This window comes from Cygnus olor, chromosome 1 (genome assembly GCF_009769625.2).
Source record: "Cygnus olor isolate bCygOlo1 chromosome 1, bCygOlo1.pri.v2, whole genome shotgun sequence".
Classification (NCBI taxonomy): domain Eukaryota; kingdom Metazoa; phylum Chordata; class Aves; order Anseriformes; family Anatidae; genus Cygnus; species Cygnus olor.
In genome coordinates this window covers 7,120,815-7,138,355 of record NC_049169.1, presented here as the reverse complement: position 1 = coordinate 7,138,355, position 17,541 = coordinate 7,120,815, and the positions used below count along the sequence as shown (strand labels likewise).

The 17,541-nt window shown below is 47.8% G+C and overlaps 1 protein-coding gene across 2 annotated transcripts; it reads left to right on the top strand.

The window, feature by feature from the left end:
• Window positions 1–541: 541 nt before the first annotated feature.
• Window positions 542–16,348, top strand: PHYH (phytanoyl-CoA 2-hydroxylase). 2 transcript variants are annotated; one of them, XM_040547574.1, is made up of 12 exons: window positions 813–892; window positions 3,741–3,928; window positions 4,540–4,803; window positions 4,925–6,178; window positions 8,266–8,321; window positions 8,880–8,990; window positions 9,444–9,609; window positions 9,721–9,802; window positions 11,306–11,487; window positions 12,408–12,557; window positions 13,168–13,299; window positions 15,331–16,348. In XM_040547574.1, exons 4-12 carry the CDS (start codon window positions 6,086–6,088, stop codon window positions 15,382–15,384), a joined length of 1,026 nt encoding a protein of 341 aa, XP_040403508.1. In that variant the 5' UTR covers window positions 813–892; window positions 3,741–3,928; window positions 4,540–4,803; window positions 4,925–6,085; the 3' UTR covers window positions 15,385–16,348. The 2 variants fall into 2 exon arrangements, with proteins under 2 accessions (XP_040403499.1, XP_040403508.1); XM_040547565.1 differs by having other exon boundaries at window positions 542–892; window positions 3,741–6,178.
• The last annotated feature ends 1,193 nt before the right edge of the window (window positions 16,349–17,541 follow it).

The following is a 17,541-nucleotide window of genomic DNA, read 5'->3' as shown; positions in this document are numbered from 1 at the left end:
GCTACTTGTAAAACTCCGTTGAAGTTACGGCAGGCGTGGAGAGTAAGAAGAAGGAATTTAATAACTGGAAAGCTCCCTAGCCTGAACGATACAATTGATAAGTAGCGTGGATTGTTAGCTAGTTAATATCTATTACAATCGCTCTTTAATATGAGGTTTCTTCTGTCTTTTTGCTTTTCCCCTGCAGCAGGGGTAAAATAACGCTCTTGAAATTAGCCGTAATGGTATATAACGTCAGAATGGTTTTTATTTTTATTTTTATTTAAAGGTATTATTTTGAACTTATGTTTTGCTAGTAATTGAGGACTGGCCAGCTGTTTTCTACTTGGGAGACATGAGAGTTAGTGTGAGTGCTGCAGGAACAAGGCAGAACTCAGAAAAAAGAGTGACCGGAGGGTGAGCAGATGGGCACAGTAACCAATATTTGCTGGTTTATTGACTTTTTTCCACTAAATGTTTGGCAAGCGGTTGGGAGGAGTCATCATCTGGAGGTGTGTCTGGATTCTGACCACGAGATAGGACTGCAACCTCTGGCCAGTGCTCAAAGTGGGGGAAGGTAATACGTATCCCTGTATAATTCTGGGGGCATTTGTCCCAGGTTAGGTGGTCAGTGGGGAGAGGGAGGAGACCTCAGCTGGATCAACACCTCCGTGAAGGGCGATTCTGCACATCAGCTCACAAACTGCAGGGATCAGGTGGTGGTGAAAGAGCTTGCTATGCAGGAAGAGGCTGGTTTTTTTCTGTGTGTGGTTTTGTTTTTTCCTTTTTTTTAATTATTTTTAAATTCTTCTGTTGCCTCTTTTTAAGGTATGAAGAAGCTGTTACTTCACATCTCCAGCCATCAAAGAGGGAGATATGGTAACCACAGGAAAATGGTCCTGGTGTTTCTAAGGTAAATGTATATTTGTGTTCACATACGATACACATTCCTTATTACAACAGGTCACTCAGAGGATGCGCCTGCTATAGTAAATGAGCTCTTAAAATAATTTAGTCTGGAACAGATGTCTTACAGGCTCCTGGTCCAAAGCAAGGACAATCACACTAGGTTTCTGAGGCCTGTGTGAGTCAAGTTTTGAATATCTTCGTGGTGGACATTGCTCAGTCCTTCCATACCCCCTATTCCAGTCTTTGGCCACCCCTGAAATTGAAGTTTTGGCCTAATTGAGAAATTTGGCCTGATTTTTTCCATATATCTAACAGGAATTTTCCTTGCTGCAGTTGTTGCAGAATTTTCCTTGCTGCAGACCTGTTGTCTCTTAATTTTGTTGTGAACCCTCAGGAAGAGTTTGGCTGTCTTCTCTAGTACCTATTAGGCACTTGCAGACAGCTGTAGGATCTCCGTGGAGCCTTCTCTTCCTCCAGCTGCAGTATTTTCTCAGCCTTTCCTTGTGCATCGTATGCTTCAGCCTCCTAATTTGGTGGCTCTCCACTGGACCAGCTCCAGTGTGCCAATGTCTTTTTCTCTCTCCTGTTGGGGAGCCCAAAACTACACACAATGTCCAGACGTAATCTTCCAAGTGCCTGCTGGAAGGGAACAATCACTTCCCTTGACGCTTTGGGGGTATCTTGCTAATGCAGCCCAGCATGCAGTTAGCCCTTCCCGCTGAGCAACCTGAAATATGTCCGTGCCCGTGGCAGCGGCGTTGGACTAGGTGACCTTTAAAGGTCTTTCCCAACCTAAACCTTTCCGATCGCAGGCGTACGCTTCCTGCTCATCTTCATCTCATCCGTTGAGACTTTTCCTGCAAGACTGCTTTGCAGCCAGCTGCACTTTGTACTGCTGGTCACGGCCTTTTGAGCGCAGCAGTTCAGCCAATGTTCCACCCATTTTTATAGTCTGCCTGTCCCAACAGGGCAAAAACCTTTGTAATGTCAAAGTAAACGCCTGTCCATTGCCCTGCCCTAGTCCGCAGAGCTGTTCCACTGCAGAAGGTGAGGAGATTGGCCAGGCCCAATTTGCCTTTGGTAAATCTATGCAGGTTGTTCCCAGTTGTCTTGTCCTTGGTGTACCTGGACATGGCAAACCCAGGAAGACTTAATCCATAATCTTTTTGGAGACCGGGGCATAGCTTGTAACTCCCCGGATCCCTTGTCTTGCCCTTTGTGAAGACAGGTATGACATTTGCCTTTTTGTAGACATCTTGAACCTCTCCTGGCAACAGTAGAGGGAGCAGCTTTGCAGTTGTATCAGCTCATGCTGATACATCCCATGTAGCGAGTCCCACAGATTTGAGAATGCCCACTTTGCTCAAGTGGTCTCTGACTCAGTCTGCTGCAACACAAGTGATGTTTTTTGCCCTGGGATCTTGCTGCTTGACTCAGGAACCTGACCTCAGGAACCTCAGAGACCATGCCAGCAGTTCCCATGCAGTTCCCTTGACCTTTTCTGTGTCCTTCATCACTAGCCCCCTCTATTTGTTCCCCACACGGTCCATATTTTGTCTCCCTTTTGCTCCTAATATATCTGCAGAAGCCCTTCTTGAATCCTCTGGTGTTGAAAAGTGAACCTGTGTGTTGGTGGTAGATTTTATTGTTCTTGTTAGCGGCTCCTACATCCGTTTTCCCTGACATCTAAGTTTAAAAAAGCTAATTTTGCTGAGTTGCAGCAGCTGCCACTTCCCACTGCAGTAAATTAGGCTTTCAGAAGACCTCATCTTTGGAATTACAGTTCTGATCATAATGTGGATTTTAATAGTCAATTGAGATGCTTATTAAATTACAACGCTGTGCATTAGAACCATCTCAGTGCTGCTTGTAGAAATCCTGATCGTTTAGTTTTTATTAGTTTTGTGATTTAATGAACAGAAAACGTTAAAACTAAAAGCCAAATGCAAAACAGCTGTATAAAAATGTTCAATAAAACTTGGTAAACTGACAGACATAGCTGTAAAAGTAATTTGCAAAGACACGGCCACTGTCAAATGCCATTAATTTTAATAAAAAGATGAATGTCGCCATCAGTTATCTTAACAAAGAAAGTCTCTTCCTTCTTTCTTTTCCTAGGTTGGTGATATTCAGTCTGTACTTTAGCAAAGCTTATGAATGTATTTGAAAATGATTCACTCTGTAGTGTTTTTTCATTTATTGAATAAGATACAAAGGACATTTTTTTCATTTGAACAGACCACCATATTATATATGAGAGAATACCATGTGTGTTACAGAACAGCGAACGCTTTCCCAGTTTTTAGAGAGTGAATACAGCAGTCGTGCCATTTATGTCACGGTGTGGTTCTCGCTTCTGCAGCACAGAGCGGTGGCAGCGATGCCTGAAGTCGACCTTTTGTTATATTAAAGTACACGTGTACAGCGCTTTGGGCATGGGCTGTATGTGATGGTACAAATAAAGGGCAGTCGCACCTCAACCATCCATTCTTCTGTGTCAAGGTGGATGATGTATCCTGAATTATTTGGGGATTTGATATAACAGGGTGGGCCAGGAACATGGGAGTTGCTGTGCAAGCCAGTGTTACTGGATATTAACCAGTATTACCAGTGCTAACACGGGTAGTGTTAGCAACATCACCAGAGAAGCAATAAGTAAAAAGGAATGATTGTAAACAATGCACGGGGAGATGAGCTCTCTGAGGTTTGATTTATTCTTGTTTAAAAATGCATATATGTACATACACACAGGTATGTATGTGTATTATGTATGTATAAAAGCATGTTAGTTCTCAAGCTTCTAAGTCAGTACAGCAGAATTACTCACTGCACGTTCTTTTTGTTTTTTTCAGACGCGAAAGACACCTTTGCAGAAGATGCTGTTAAACGTATACAGGGGAAGAAATAGCTACATCACAAGGGGTCTGTGTCAGAACTGGCATGTGTAGTATTGTTTGTCTTTTATCTTTTTGATGTCTCGTACCTGAATTTTGTCACAGGTGAAGATTTATTGGGGTTTCTGTCTCTTTGGATTGTGAAGGTAATTACAGCATATATCTGAATTATAAATAGAGCTTTCGGTGCAGTTGTAATTACACCTTCTGTAACAAAACTGTTACTCTTGTTGCTTTTTTTCCTTTCCCTTGAATTTGCTTTTAGAGAGACTCTTATTAACTTTTTGTTTACCTATGACTAAGGGTTTTCCTATAGATCGGGAGTCAAAGGTCTGCTGTTACTGGCAATAAAGGGCTGCGTGCTGTCACTGCTGCCGCTTGTTTTCCCTTCGTCATGCCTGTGTGCTTCCCTCTGACTACACAGAACAGTTTTGTCATATGAGAAGTGTTTTTCTGGGTTCCTGATCCTGCTTTTTCCCACTTGTGTGAACACCCTCCCTTCTGTCACGGTCCCTGAAGGGAGTGACCAACCTCACTTGAGCATGCATGGGACTGCTGGCCACATGAGCAAGAAACAGGATCGCGCTCCAGTCCGGGCAGCTGCCACAAATGACTACGTACCCTGCTGTGCTACATCTTTACTTAAGTCCTTGATAGTTTTGCCACTGAGTTTTGAAGGCATTCAGGTTTGGTTTTAGGATGCGGGTTAAGTTCAGAAGCACTTCCTGTCCATGCCTTCGTTTCTGTTTATCTGTAGAGCTAACATACTGAAGCTCAGGATGTTGACAGCCGAGGTCTTGTTTCATCAAGACGCCACCTTGGATTCGAGCACAACCTGTTGCACAATGGACTTGAGCTTCCTAAAGTGGCTGTGGTGCACACCCCATCCTCATGAGATGGCTCGGAGCAACAGGGGACGTGCTCTCCTGGAAAACTGTACAGCAGCGGTGATGGTGCGTCTTCAGGAGCAGGGCCTGGCTGCGTCGCTCATGCAGAAGAGGATTATGAAGAAATTGAGCAGGTGCTGGCATACAGTGGGTTGGCACAATAACGTCAATTCTTAGCGTAATTTCCCTCCAGTCCTGATGCTGCTACTTGGTTTATATTGCTGCAAAGTATTTGTTAACGGGTTTTCCTTGCAGTGCTTTGCTCTGTCCTGGTCGGACAAACACCCCTAGCCCAGGGAATGGAGAAGGAAGCAGGATGGCTAATTCCATCATCAGAAACCTCACCTTTCAGCTGCGCCCGCCTCACAGCATAGCACTTTCAGGGAAAGTGAGGATGAACTGATTGCCACACCGATGGCACAAGCTAGTCTAAACGGTGACACAGGGGACCTGAAGCCCACTTTGGAGGAGTGGTAAGGCTCTAAAAGGAGCACTGGCAACAGCAGGTGTGCAAAAATAACAAAAATCACCTTTTGAGCCGTGCTGGAGGTGTTTTAAGTCCCTTAATATTCTCAGACTTCTCAGGTGACATGCTCACGGTGTTAGTTAAGGCAGAGGAGAGGATGCTAGGAGCAACCTATACCCATACAGCACTTCTGAGCACATGGACGTTTTAATGCTAAGTGCTCTTATCCTCCTACACCAGGATTTCCCTTCCAGGCTTTCTTCCTCACCCCGAACTCCCCAGGTGCAGCACTGTGACCCGCTTTGCTCCTTGGCCTCTTTGCTGACTTAAAAGCACCGGAGCTGCCGCAGGAGCTGGGCAGAAAGGCCACCGAGCACAGCGTCCTGCATCCAGTGCAGATGTGATGGAGGCTGCAAGCATTCCAGGTCTGTATCAATGCAAGTAAGGCACTTAGGAAACAAACCCTGACACGGTATTGAGGTGACTGTGGGGCCATGAAGATCTTTGCAAACTGATTCGTGGAGAAACGAGGCAAGCTCTGAAAGTCTCCTGAGAGACGGGAGCTAAAAAAAAAAAAAAAAAAAAAAAAAAAAAAAGAGAGAGAGAATATTCCTGCCAGCCTCATCCACGGTCTGTGACCGAGCACGCCAAGCGCCGCTCTCTGCACAGGGCTGATTAAATCCTCGCAGCTCAGTAACTGCTGGCACAGAAAGGGAAAAACACGGGAAGGGGGGAGCGAGCAAAAGCACGCTCAGAGCTTCCCCACGTACTTCCCAGCCTCCAGCGGGCCCTCCCACTCACAAACCCTGCCAGGCCTTGGCTCCCTTTCTGCAGCTTTTCTGAGCATGCACGGCTGCTGGCGCATGTGCAGCCCAGGCAGCGGCTGCAGAGGGTGACGGGGCCCAGCTCCTCCCCGGGTGTTTGTAGGGTCAGGCTGCGGGACGAGCGCGATGGAGCAGCTGGGGAAGCGGTCGGGGCCGGCGGCTCGGCTGGACACCATCCTCCGGCACCTCTCGCCCCGGCTGGGGACAGCCCCTGCTCTTGTATCCTTTATGTCCGCGGGGAGGGAGGCGGTGAGATGTTGGCCCTCTTGGGGTGGAGGCCTTTTGGATGCCCCCACCCCTCTGTGTGCTTTTGCACACCTAGGAGGGCTTCGGTGGTGCTCTACGAGGATGCGCAGGCACCCCGGCTGTGGGGTGGTAGCGTGCGGCAGGCAGGTAGGCAGCAGGGCAGCGTGTGTCCTGGTGGTTTGGTTTCGGGGAGTCCCGCCCCAAAAGCCTCTCGCTGCCTGGAGTTTCTTCCCCGTGCCCTACAACCCGGGCACGGGGCTGTGCATCTGGTGGGCCGGCCACCTTTTGGCATCGCTCCATGGCACGTGATGTTCTGATCAGCTCTGCTTGCTCATTTCTCGGGGTCTGCTCATAAAACACGCTGAAAACACAACACGCGTGTGCATCCTGCAGCTGCCTGTGTGTCGGGAGCAGTGAGCAGGGGGATTTACCCTAAAGATTGACGTTTTGGGGGGAAATAAACCCTGCAGGGCTCAGCAATCACACAGCAAGTCTCAGACCTTGTCGGCAGCTGCAGACCTGACCATTAGACCAGCACCAGGAAAAGCTCCGAGGTTTTGTCTGTGCTGTACTGGTGAGTGGGAAAGGATGTAGAGATTTTGGAGGCTGCCTGCCTTACCATAGACCAAAGAAACAAGACTGGCAGAAAGTTTTCACCCTGGTCTGTTCCACATTTCCAAAAATTAAGTGAAGACTGCCTGCTGATGCTATTTTTAAAGTTGCTGCCTTAGATTTTGCCCTTTTTTTTTTTTTTTTAATAAAAAATAAATGCTGCAGACTCTCAGTAAGAGCTGAATGCTGGCAAGTTTTCTGAGTTATAATAAAATAGTGAAGAGGATGTGATCAAGCAGGACATAAAAGTCTCCAAATGTATAAAAAGTATAAAGATGTATGGATAGCAGTTAACTAAGGCTGGTAAGAGACACAGGTGCAAGCAGGGGCACAAAATCAGACGTAAATGCAAGGAAAAGCACCCTGGTTGTAAGGGGAGTTAAGTTCCTGATGGGATCCTAAAGTGTTTCCCCATTATTGTTAGGTTTACTTGTGTTTTTTCAGGCAAACCCAGGGGACCCCCCAGGTCTGTATCCAGTTTCAGGCACTGCTGTTATTAAATCTAGACGTAAAGGCTGTGACATGAAGAGCCTTGGACAAAATTACGATTAAACTGGGCGGGAACAAGGAAGGTGTGTGGGTAAGGTAAATAACAGAAACTGGTAAGAACGGGTTTATTTGACGTATGTTCCCTCGGTGTACCAGTTTTGTTTTAATCCCTGGCTTTGAGGAATCTGCTATGACAGTCACCTTTCCACCCCAAAAACATCTCCTTTTACAGAGGAAGAAATACCTTGGCAGTGATACTGGTCACACCGGAGTCACAAAATAGAAAGCGACCCCAAACCACGGGAGCTCTGAGCTGCTCTGCTGGGGTGCGGATGTGTGCAGCCACTTCTCCCTGCTTAGTAAATCCTCCGGCAGGAGTTAGCTGCCTTCTGCCAGCTCACCCCAAGGCCCAACCTGCCCAGCCTGGAGAAGAGTGTCCTGGTCTCTCTGTTTATTTAAAATGAAACCTGCACAATAGGGAGTTTAATATCATCTTGTATGTACCTAATTACCTAATTGTATGTACCTAATTACCTAATGTACCTAATGCCTCCTGTAGCTGCTCTTAGGGATGGGTATGTTAGAGATTGGTGGCTATTGGTAATACTGGTGTATTGAAACCACAAGTGGGAGAATTAGATTAGATGTAAGGAAGAAAATCTTCCCTCTGAGGGCGGTGAGGCCCTGTCCCAGGCTGCCCAGAGGAGCTGTGGCTGCCCCATCCCTGGCAGTGCCCAAGGCCAGGCTGGATGGGGCTTTGGGCAGCCTGGGCTGGTGGGAGGTGTCCCTGCCCATGGCAGGGGGTGGCACTGGGGGGGCTTTGAGGTCCCTTCCAGCCCAAGACATTCTACGATTCTGTGATATTTTTAAGATGACCCATGTGGTAGGATTCAGGACATGGAGATGTTCATTAACTCTATGTGTCTGAGTTCCTTAAAATTCCTTAATTTGCATCCCAGACAAGCGTTCCTACTTCAGCACACGTTACTGCTGCTCCTCAGCCAGGGAGGTTTCGGTAAGTTGTATCATCTTTTGTAGAGAGCAGAAAAAACAAACACTTCTGAGCTCAATTTTTGTTTCCACCCTGCACAACTTAGCTCCTGCGCTGATCATCAGTCTTTGCGTAGTCCTCCATTTTGCAGGGATGTATTCTCCTAATTTAACTGTAGTTTAATAATAAAGCTTAACCCCAAATCTTGAAAACGTCCAAGCGGATAATCTGACTGTGGAGGACATTCCCATCTGCTCCTATCTCCCTGCTGAGAGCGAAGCTGCTGAGCCTTTCCCACTCAGAAGGCCACGAAGCACAGCAGCAGCTGCTTCCAGTTCTGCATGTGGCAGAGGTGCTCCACACACCGTGTTGGCTCTGCTGGGCTGAGCCATCCCTCGGGCATGGTAAATAACCGTGTGTCTGGAGAGCTGAGGTGACATTCAAGTGCCCTGGTGCCTGCTGTGAGAGGGTTTTTCAATAATTTTCCCCCGGGGTTGGTTGGGGCCATCTGCCTCTAGCACCAGGCGCCGATGCCCTGCGCTTTGCCCTAACGCGCCAACGCCTTTCTCCTGCGTGTCTCAGCTATACCCTGGACAACAACATCCTCACCCCAGAGCAAAGGCAGTTCTATGAAGATAACGGTTATCTGCTCATTAAGAAGCTCGTATCTGATGAAGACATTGAGCGCTTCAGGTATGGGACGCTTGGCCGAGGTGCTGATGGGTCGTGGGCACAGGGGCAAACCTGGGGGAGTTGGACTCTCCCAAAACTAAGTGACAGGACGAGGGGGGATGGCTTTAAACTACAAGTGGGAGATTTCGATTAGCTATAAAGAGGAAATTCTTCCCTCAGAGGGCGGTGAGGCCCTGTCCCAGGCTGCCCAGAGGAGCTGTGGCTGCCCCATCCCTGGCAGTGCCCAAGGCCAGGCTGGATGGGGCTTTGGGCAGCCTGGGCTGGTGGGAGGTGTCCCTGCCCATGGCAGGGGGTGGCACTGGGGGGGCTTTGAGGTCCCTTCCAGCCCAAACCGTTCTGGGATTCTATGAAAACAGATGTGTGTGGTGGTGCTGGATGCAGCCTCTTTGAGGAGAGCAATTTGCCCAAATATAGCTACAATGCACTCTGTCTTCTCTCTCTCCTGCTTTGCAGGAAGGAGTTCATAAGGATCTGTAAGAAGGAGGTGAGCCTCCCGGGAGCTATGATTATGAAAAACGAGGCCCTGAAATCCGAGTATGGCCAGTCTGAAAGTGTAGTTAATAAAGTGCAGGACTTCCAGGAAGATGAGGAGCTCTTCAGATACTGCACCCTGCCCCAGGTAAAAATAAGTAAAATAAATAAATGAATAAAATAAAATGTGCAGCCCTTCAGCAATCTTTTCTCTTGTCTTTCATGTTCCTTATATTTTTTTCTGTTTTCTCCCTTGTAGGTCCTCAAATACGTTGAGTGCTTCACAGGGCCAAACATAATGGCAATGCACACCATGCTGATAAACAAACTTCCAGATTCTGGTAAGGAGAACTAGGAGAAGAGAGAAATGCAGAAATCGTTTGTGTATGCTGTCTATTGAATAATGTGAGACAAATTAAAACAAAATAATTTTGTAAATTTATGAGACCACTTTGGTAACAGTTTGGGGTTTTTTAACTTTAGCTTACTTAGATAACATTTTTTGTATTTCAGTTTTCAGTGGATTTTGTTTGTTTGTTTTCTTGGCTGCACCAAAGTGTTCAAAGTGGGCAAGTGAGCTCCCTGTTCAGCCAGCTGTGCTTGCGTAAGGGCCCACTGTTGGAAACGTGACATGCCTTTAAGCCTGACTTTTCAAATGTGGTGATAACAAGTGCTTCCTTGGACCTCGGTAAAAGGCAATAAATACAGAGATCATCTTTTGCTCAGAGTTTCTGTACTCCTGACCTCACTGACAGTGGCTGCATGCTCAGCGGTTTGATGTGATGATACTTGAGCAGGTGCCAAAGGAAAGAGTTTGAAGCCTGGCTTTGGCTGCTCCTGCTAGAAATTGAAATCATAATTTATACAAGGATGATGAGCAGGGAGCGTAAAGAGAACCTGACCAACCATGTTACAGTTTTCCAAAGTAGCTCTGACCCCATGTAAGCTGTTTCATCTTAGGGAAGTTGAGACCTGAGCAGTTTCTTATGCTCGGGTGTGCAGACACACAGTATGTGGAGTTATTAAAATACTGAGCTGGTGAAAGTCATCTCCACTTGCCATCTTGGAAACATCGCAGAAAAGTGTGTTGTTTTTGTTTGGGAATTCAACAGGAGACCATGCATTTTTAATGCAGAAGGAAAACAATCGTGGTCAAGAAATGGGAAGCTGCTCTGTAATTATAAGACCTCCACTCGGTGTTTCTGAGAGTACTTGAGGAGAGGTGCGGGTCTCAGGAGAGTTTTCTAGGCTGCCCAAAGTCTAAATAATATGACAAATGAAGCAAGTAGAAACAGCCTTACTACATCTGTCCTGGGAGCAAACTCAATGGTGAAATAAATCATCAAATATGTAAAAGGTTTTGGTGCGAAAGAGGATGCTATGTTTCCATTTCCATAGTAAGAAGAGAAGTAACAAGCAAACCTACAGTAATATTCTTGTTTGTTTTGACTTCAGACGGGAAAAAAGCCTATAGGAAGAAGGCTAGTAGGGTGCTGGGTAGACTGTCTGAGGGGATTGAAAAAAAAAATAAAAGAGAATAAACAGCCAAATGAACATCTGTGGAGTGCAGCATGGGCAGGGCTGATTCTACTTGCAGCACAACGACAGATCAAGAGACTTCTTGACAGCCTTCCCGGCGCTGCTGTCTGGAGTTATTTGAAAATCTTTGTGCTGGGAAAGGTTTATGCAACACTGTGCCGGTTAAAGTTCACAAACGAGAGCAGCCAAGTGAAAGGCGAAAGCTTGGCAGGCGGGTGGTGGTGGTGGTGAAGGCCACCAAAGGAGTCTTCTGAGGAGGCCGTGTCCCGTTCGATGAGGCTGAAGGTTTTGTCCCTGTGTTGCAGATAAGCAGACTTTTCTCCACCCCATGCATCAGGACCTGCACTATTTCCCGTTCCGGCCGGCGGACCGCATCGTGTGCTCCTGGACCGCCATGGAGAGGGCTGACGAGACCAACGGGTGCCTGGTCGTGCAGCCAGGCACGCACAAGGAGCCCCTGAAGCCTCACGCCTACACGCAGTGTGAGGTAGAGCTGCACGGGGGGGCTCACCACAGTGGTGTGGGGCACAGGGCAAGGCTGAGGTTCTCAGCAAGGGTTTTTCTGTCTTTGCAAACGCTGTCTTGTTGTTTTGTGGGAGAGTGCCTTTGTTTGCCTCACTGGGCAGATTTGCTCCTGTTCCCAGCTTCACCCAAAGCCTTTTGGAGTGAGGTTGCTCTGGTTCTTCATCAGAGGAAAGTAACACCTGGTAGATCACGGCATAATATTGGTGTACTTTCAAGAATACCCCCCTAGGTCTATACCTAGATGCTGGAGGGGATCCTTTTCTGGAGCTGAACCTGCACCATAGTTTGGGGCCAGGGGCTGGGGCCCCTGAATTGTCCGTCACGTTGTGGCATAGCTGCCTAAACACGTGCAACCATTTTCCAGTGCCCTTGCCAAGTCTGAGGATTCTCTCTCCTCCTGAGAATTTGTTCCTGCTTGCAGAGCTCATGTGCTTTCCTGTAGGAGCAAAACGGGATAGTAAACAACAGGCTGGGATTAAATACCTAATGTTATCTTCTGTTATCTTCCTGTTAAGAACGGGTATTTCCTAGCCTGGCCCAGCACTGATGGTGGCTAAATGGGGAGCAGAAGGCTGGACCCCAGAGGTGGCATCCCTTGTGGGATTCCCTGGTGCTCTTCTCTGTTCTCTCCAGTGGAGAAACCTTCTTAATTGTCATCCGGCGTCAGAAAACAGAAAAAAATATGATTTTGCTGTACCTCAGGCTTGTAGTAGCAAGACTTGTAGGCATGCAGGCGGGCTCTCAGCTGGCCATACCAAATAACCTTCCCGGAGGAACGCAGGTCAGGAGCTGTCTCCACCATTCCCTGCACTGAGAATCTCCACTTGCTCTAATTTTAACTGAGTGATTTCAACTCAGCTTTTTTTTTTTTTTTCCCCCTAGGGTAAGACAAACAAGCTTTTCCATGGGATTATTGATTACGACGAGAAGGGTCCCAAGGTTCACCTTGTCATGGAGAAGGGAGACACGGTGTTCTTCCATCCGCTGCTCATTCACGGCTCTGGGATAAACAGGACGTCAGGTTTCCGAAAGGTAGGAAACCATGCCTTGCTGTACCTGCTGATATTTTTGTTTGTTTGCTTGCTTGCAACTGATCAAAATAATACCCGACACCCCAAGCTCATGAATATCTGATGAGCTTTTAAAGGTGGTTTTTAACTTCCTGGTATACTTTTGCTGTCTCTCTCTGATTTTCTTCCTCTTTAACATCTCTGTTTTGGGAGAAGAGCATGCTGTGGGGCTGTTTGAGAAAAAACAGAGCAGGAGCAGAAATTAGTTGCTGAATCTCTGTTTGAAGTGTTTAGAAATCTGTGAGATGGTGAGCTTAGTGCTGCTCTCTCATTTCCAGGGTGGCTGGAAACATCCTGCCTAACGCTGGTGTGGGGAGGCAGAGGGATGGAAGCGGAGCTCTTCCTGGGGCTGGGGGAATGCTTTGTGAGCAGGGGAGAAAGACGAGCATGTGTGTGAGCAGGAATATTTCTCCAGGGAAACCCTTGCAGGAGTTCTCTGAATGGAGGAAGGAACTTGCAGAGTTGGTCTGTAAGGAAAGAGTGGGGTGCCTACAATCAGGGACACAGGAGTATTTTTTCCATTTGTTATTTGTAGCCAGTGCAGCAGTGTGATGCCCAATTTCCTCCCACAGAGTATAAGCTGCCACTTTGCCAGCTCGGAGGGCTACTACATCGATGTCAAGAACACGATCCAAGAAGACCTGGAGAAAGAACTGCAAGAAATGGTACAAAAGAAATACAGCTTGCCTTCAGTGAAACTCAGGGTAAGACTTTGGTGTGTTCCTTGTTACAATCCTCTTCAGTTCCCTTTTCTACGTACCTCTTGTATGGCAGTTTTGTGCTTTTGCTACTCCCAGGTTCACAGGTGAAGCTATGCCAAGCAGAGGTGCTTGGCAAAATAAAAGATCTGATATTCTGAGGCTGGTTGCAGGCTTTTTTTTTTTTTTTGGCCTTTGTGCTCTTACGGCTGCTTCTCGCTGTCTAGCTACCTGCGCTGGAGAAATGGCCTTGCTCCCTAGGCAGCTCTTTCGTGTTGGTTGAGCTCTAGCAGTTCCTCCTCCAGCTCTGCTTACCAGAGTGGATTTTGTGAACGTGCCTTGGTCCCTCTCAGCAAGGTGGGAAGGTGCAGACCACGTCAGCGCTTCTTCAGGTGGCTGCAAAAGGAGTCGTGTAAGTGAGGAGGGAGGAGCTCTGGGCTCTGCTGTAGCGATGGCTCAGCTCTTCTCGCACCATCCAAGGGGGTCTGGGCTTTCTGACAAGACGTCTGGCTTTGCCCCACTGGGTAGCAGTAGGGAGGGCTAACGTGGCAAGGCAGGAACGGGGGCACTTTATGCAAGCTTTACCCTTTGCTGCATCTCCTGGTTCCAGGTTTGCTGAACCAGAGCCCTTGACTGTTTGGACCGCAGGATGTAAACAGGAAGACGTAGCGATCTCTTGTCCCACATTCACAATAATTAGGAGGTGCAATAATGAATTCTGTGCTTGTCTCCATCTGGCATGTCCCCAGTTCTTATGGTTTCAACTCCTAATGGCAGGTGGATTTTCCTCTTACAACAAGTAGCTGCATCTGACTGCAAAAGTTGATGGATTGTTTTTTGGTTAAGTATAATCCCACATCAATTGTTCAGACTTGAGGCAAAAGCAGGGATGTAGGCAGCACTATATATCTGCCACAAAAAGAAAAAAACAAACAAAAAAAAAAAACGAGATGAATGTAACAGATTCTTGCAATAAATAATTGAAACCGTTGTGTAAAATATAAAACAAATCTAAATTCTCCAGGGATTAAGCGCCTGAAAGAAGAACAAACCTTATTACAGGGGCTGAATATTTCCAAGTGTTCTGAATTTCTTTATCCACAGCAGTTCCCAAACAGATACACATCCAGTATCAAGGCCAGGTGTAATAGGCAGTGAGCTCCTTTTGAAGTTACTCAATATCTAGGGCATTATGGAGCAGAGGGCTTTCTTTTTCACCTTTGGTTGTGTTGTTTTTTTCTCCACGGTGTGCCGAGGTATGGCTGGGTATCGGGCTTTATTTTGTAACCCTGGACTTGCAGCTTGTCTGTAGAGTTACAGCTGCTTGACTTTTGATTCCTGGAGTTACGTAGGTAGGCAGTGAAATCCAAAGTTCCTTCTTGGGAGTGGAAATTAGTGTGTGCCCACGTGTGCCTTAGATGAGTCTATGTGTTTTCTTGTAGCGTTGTATTTTCTTTAACCAGAGTTGGAGCTTTTTCCCGAGGAGGAGTGCTCGGGTCTTATATTTTACCTTCCTGAGACCAATGATGAGAACTAAGCAATCCTCAGACAGGGAAACCAAGATAGCAACTTGCCCAAGGTGTACCTCCTTGAAGTGGTCTTTTTGTCTGCTTTACAGTCCGCAGCGATGTCTGCTTGCCACCCCGTTTCTGGCAAAGGGATCGTATTCATGTCATCTCCGTTATTTCCTGCTGGGCTCTGCTGCACAGAGGTAGTTGCTTGCTCACGTGTAGCAGCATGCGATACGCAGTCAGTCCCTGAGCTTTTCCAGTCACCCGGTGGTGCACAAGGGAGGCATTGTGTGTACCAGCACGTTAGGACGACTTCTGCAAGGATAATATTCGTTGCGCTGCTTGTTTCCTTCCAGAACTGAACTGCGGGCAGCTCGCAGGCTGTGCCAGACCTGCCAGTGGAGTGGAGGCTGTGCCTTTTTCCCAGTTCTGGCTGTTTTGCTTCTTGATATTTAGGATTTGAAAGGATATTCAGTAAGGTTCATGGTGTGTTTTTTTTTCCTTTGTCTCATTTTTTGTTTTGAAGGATATCTGGAACTTCCGAGCACGGCTTGTGCAAGGGGAAAGGATTAATCTGTAGAAGAACATCTGAGGACCAGGATGGAAAACATCTGTCCGAGTCTGAGCGCCTCTGATGGGAGAGAGCAGCAGAGTTGTGTGTGCCTTGGTGACCCGCGTATTGGTAACTCAGCCAAATGCTGCACCGCAAAACCTTTTTATGCTAACACTAAATAATCGCACTGAGGTTGAACAGCTGATGTACGTCAAAGAAAATCTAACCTAGGAAAACAGAGATTTGCTGTGGTTATTTTAGCCAATCAAAGAATGATGGTCTTTAAAGAGCACCTTGATTTTTTGATGTTTTCTCTCTTCGGTTTTTAAAAGTTTCTCCTGCGACGTACCTCTGAGCTGACGCTATATTAATAATAAGATTTTTATGCAAGGGTACGTTGTTTTAAAGTGCCTGACTTCTTTTTTCTATGCAAAGTAAGCACACGGAATCAGTTTCATACAGGCCCTCAGTATGTGCTTACGTGGGAAGTCATTAGAACAGCTGATGAAGGTGGAGATGGTGACACCAGCAGAAGGGAGCTGTGCAAGGAACTGGGCAAAGGGAAAGCAGCAGCCACTTGCATAGGGAAACGGAATTCACGGGCTGGAACGTGATCACTGGTGGAGTTCTCCCGACGTGGCCTGGTGTGGTCTGATAGCTAGCTGAGCAGCACTGGCACAAGATAAATGTGTGGTTAATAGGGTTGGGAACGGCTGGGCTGGCCAAACAGCCTCCTGGCGGCCTTGCACAATGATTTGGGGCTGTGTGAAATGAGGGAGTCCTCCTCCGAGTCTGGCAGGTCTGGAAAAGGTGCCTGTTGGTGTTGGCTGGTCGGGAGGTGGTTGGGCAATCCTCAAGATGCACTGGGTGGACTGACGTGCACTGACACGACCCTCTCACCTTTCACTCTGTTTTTCCTTGACTTCTGAAAGACTCTTTTGCTTTCAGACTCTATTGTTTTGGAAATACTTATTAAATTAGAGCACAACTATATTCGGAGGCTATGTGGTATTACTTCTGCCGTTCGCAAATCCTGGTGTTGCGTGTAGTTGTACATCCCAGTATAAAATTGGTGTCCTCAGCTCTTTTCCACTCGGCCCTTCCATCTGAAGAAACAGCACCGAAGTGTCCCTCTGCCTTTCTCCCCTGGGAGGCTGCAGGGTTGTCCTCTCAGGTCCAAGGGCCAGGCCGCACGGATGTCCTCTCGTGCCTCCTTCTGCTCTGCTGCCCCGTGGTCAGAAGGATGCTCAGGCAAGGCAGATCAGGTGCATCCCGTCCTCGACCCGCAACACTCAAACCCTTCTCACCCTGGACGCTGCCCACGCAAGAGCCCAGGGCTTGAAGCTGTTGCAGCTTGCTGACTGCGAACTGTCAGAGCCAGGGAGCAAAGGGCCAGGCGGAGCAGAGCCGTGCTGCGCAGCCAGCGATGGTGGCAGGGCTGGCTCCTCCTGGCTCTGCTCCAAACGCCGCTCACGTCTTTGCTCACAGGCAGTCATCAAACAGCTGAGGTCTGGCTGCAGTGCAGAGAAGGGTTTGGGATTTCTTCCTCTTCCTACGGCGTCCGTGGGTTTGCTGTTTGTGTGCGTGGTTTTTGAACGCGTGCTCTGTGTAACCCCGGCACCGATCCCTCTCCGAGGGCGCTGTGCCACGATGCCTCTCCGGACCCGGACCTTCTCGACCTGGCCTTTGCATGCTGCATGGGCCTGAGCGAAAGATTTCCAGTGGGTTGGAGGCTCTGCTCAGCCCAGCTGCTGCTCTCTGGGGGATTTCTGTCCTGTTCCTGACACAGGATCAAGGGAGACCTCGCTGCCTGGTGCTGCTCATGCAGCTGAGCTGGCTGCAGAGGGAGCTGCGACCACAGAGAAGATCTACAGGTGTCCTACAGATTCACAAAGCTTTTGAGGTTTCCCTTTCTACAACTGGGAGAGAGAAGGGAAGGAAGAGCTTTGGCTTTGTTTTTAAAAATGTGTGCATCTCTGCCTATGGGCTTAAATCTCTTTCAGAGGAACAAACCTGTCAAAGCCCTCACAGACTGCATGAACGCAGCAGTCGATGAGAGACTCGTGTGCTCACACCCTCCTGCAACCAGCCAAGCACACTCCAGAGCCTGGGGAGGACAAACCTGAGGCGGGCTCGCCTCTGTGCGCAAACCCTCACGATGCAAAGCAGTCGGATCCCTTCCCC

What these genes read in the sequence shown, in the direction of transcription:
- PHYH (XM_040547565.1), top strand. Translation starts at nt 6,086, where the DNA reads ATGGAGCAGCTGGGGAAGCGGTCGGGGCCGGCGGCTCGGCTGGACACC. An exon ending in GGACGTCAGGTTTCCGAAAG is followed by an intron (nt 12,558 to 13,167) that starts GTAGGAAACCAT and finishes TTCCTCCCACAG; the next exon opens with AGTATAAGCTGCCACTTTGC. An exon ending in TGCCTTCAGTGAAACTCAGG is followed by an intron (nt 13,300 to 15,330) that starts GTAAGACTTTGG and finishes TTTGTTTTGAAG; the next exon opens with GATATCTGGAACTTCCGAGC.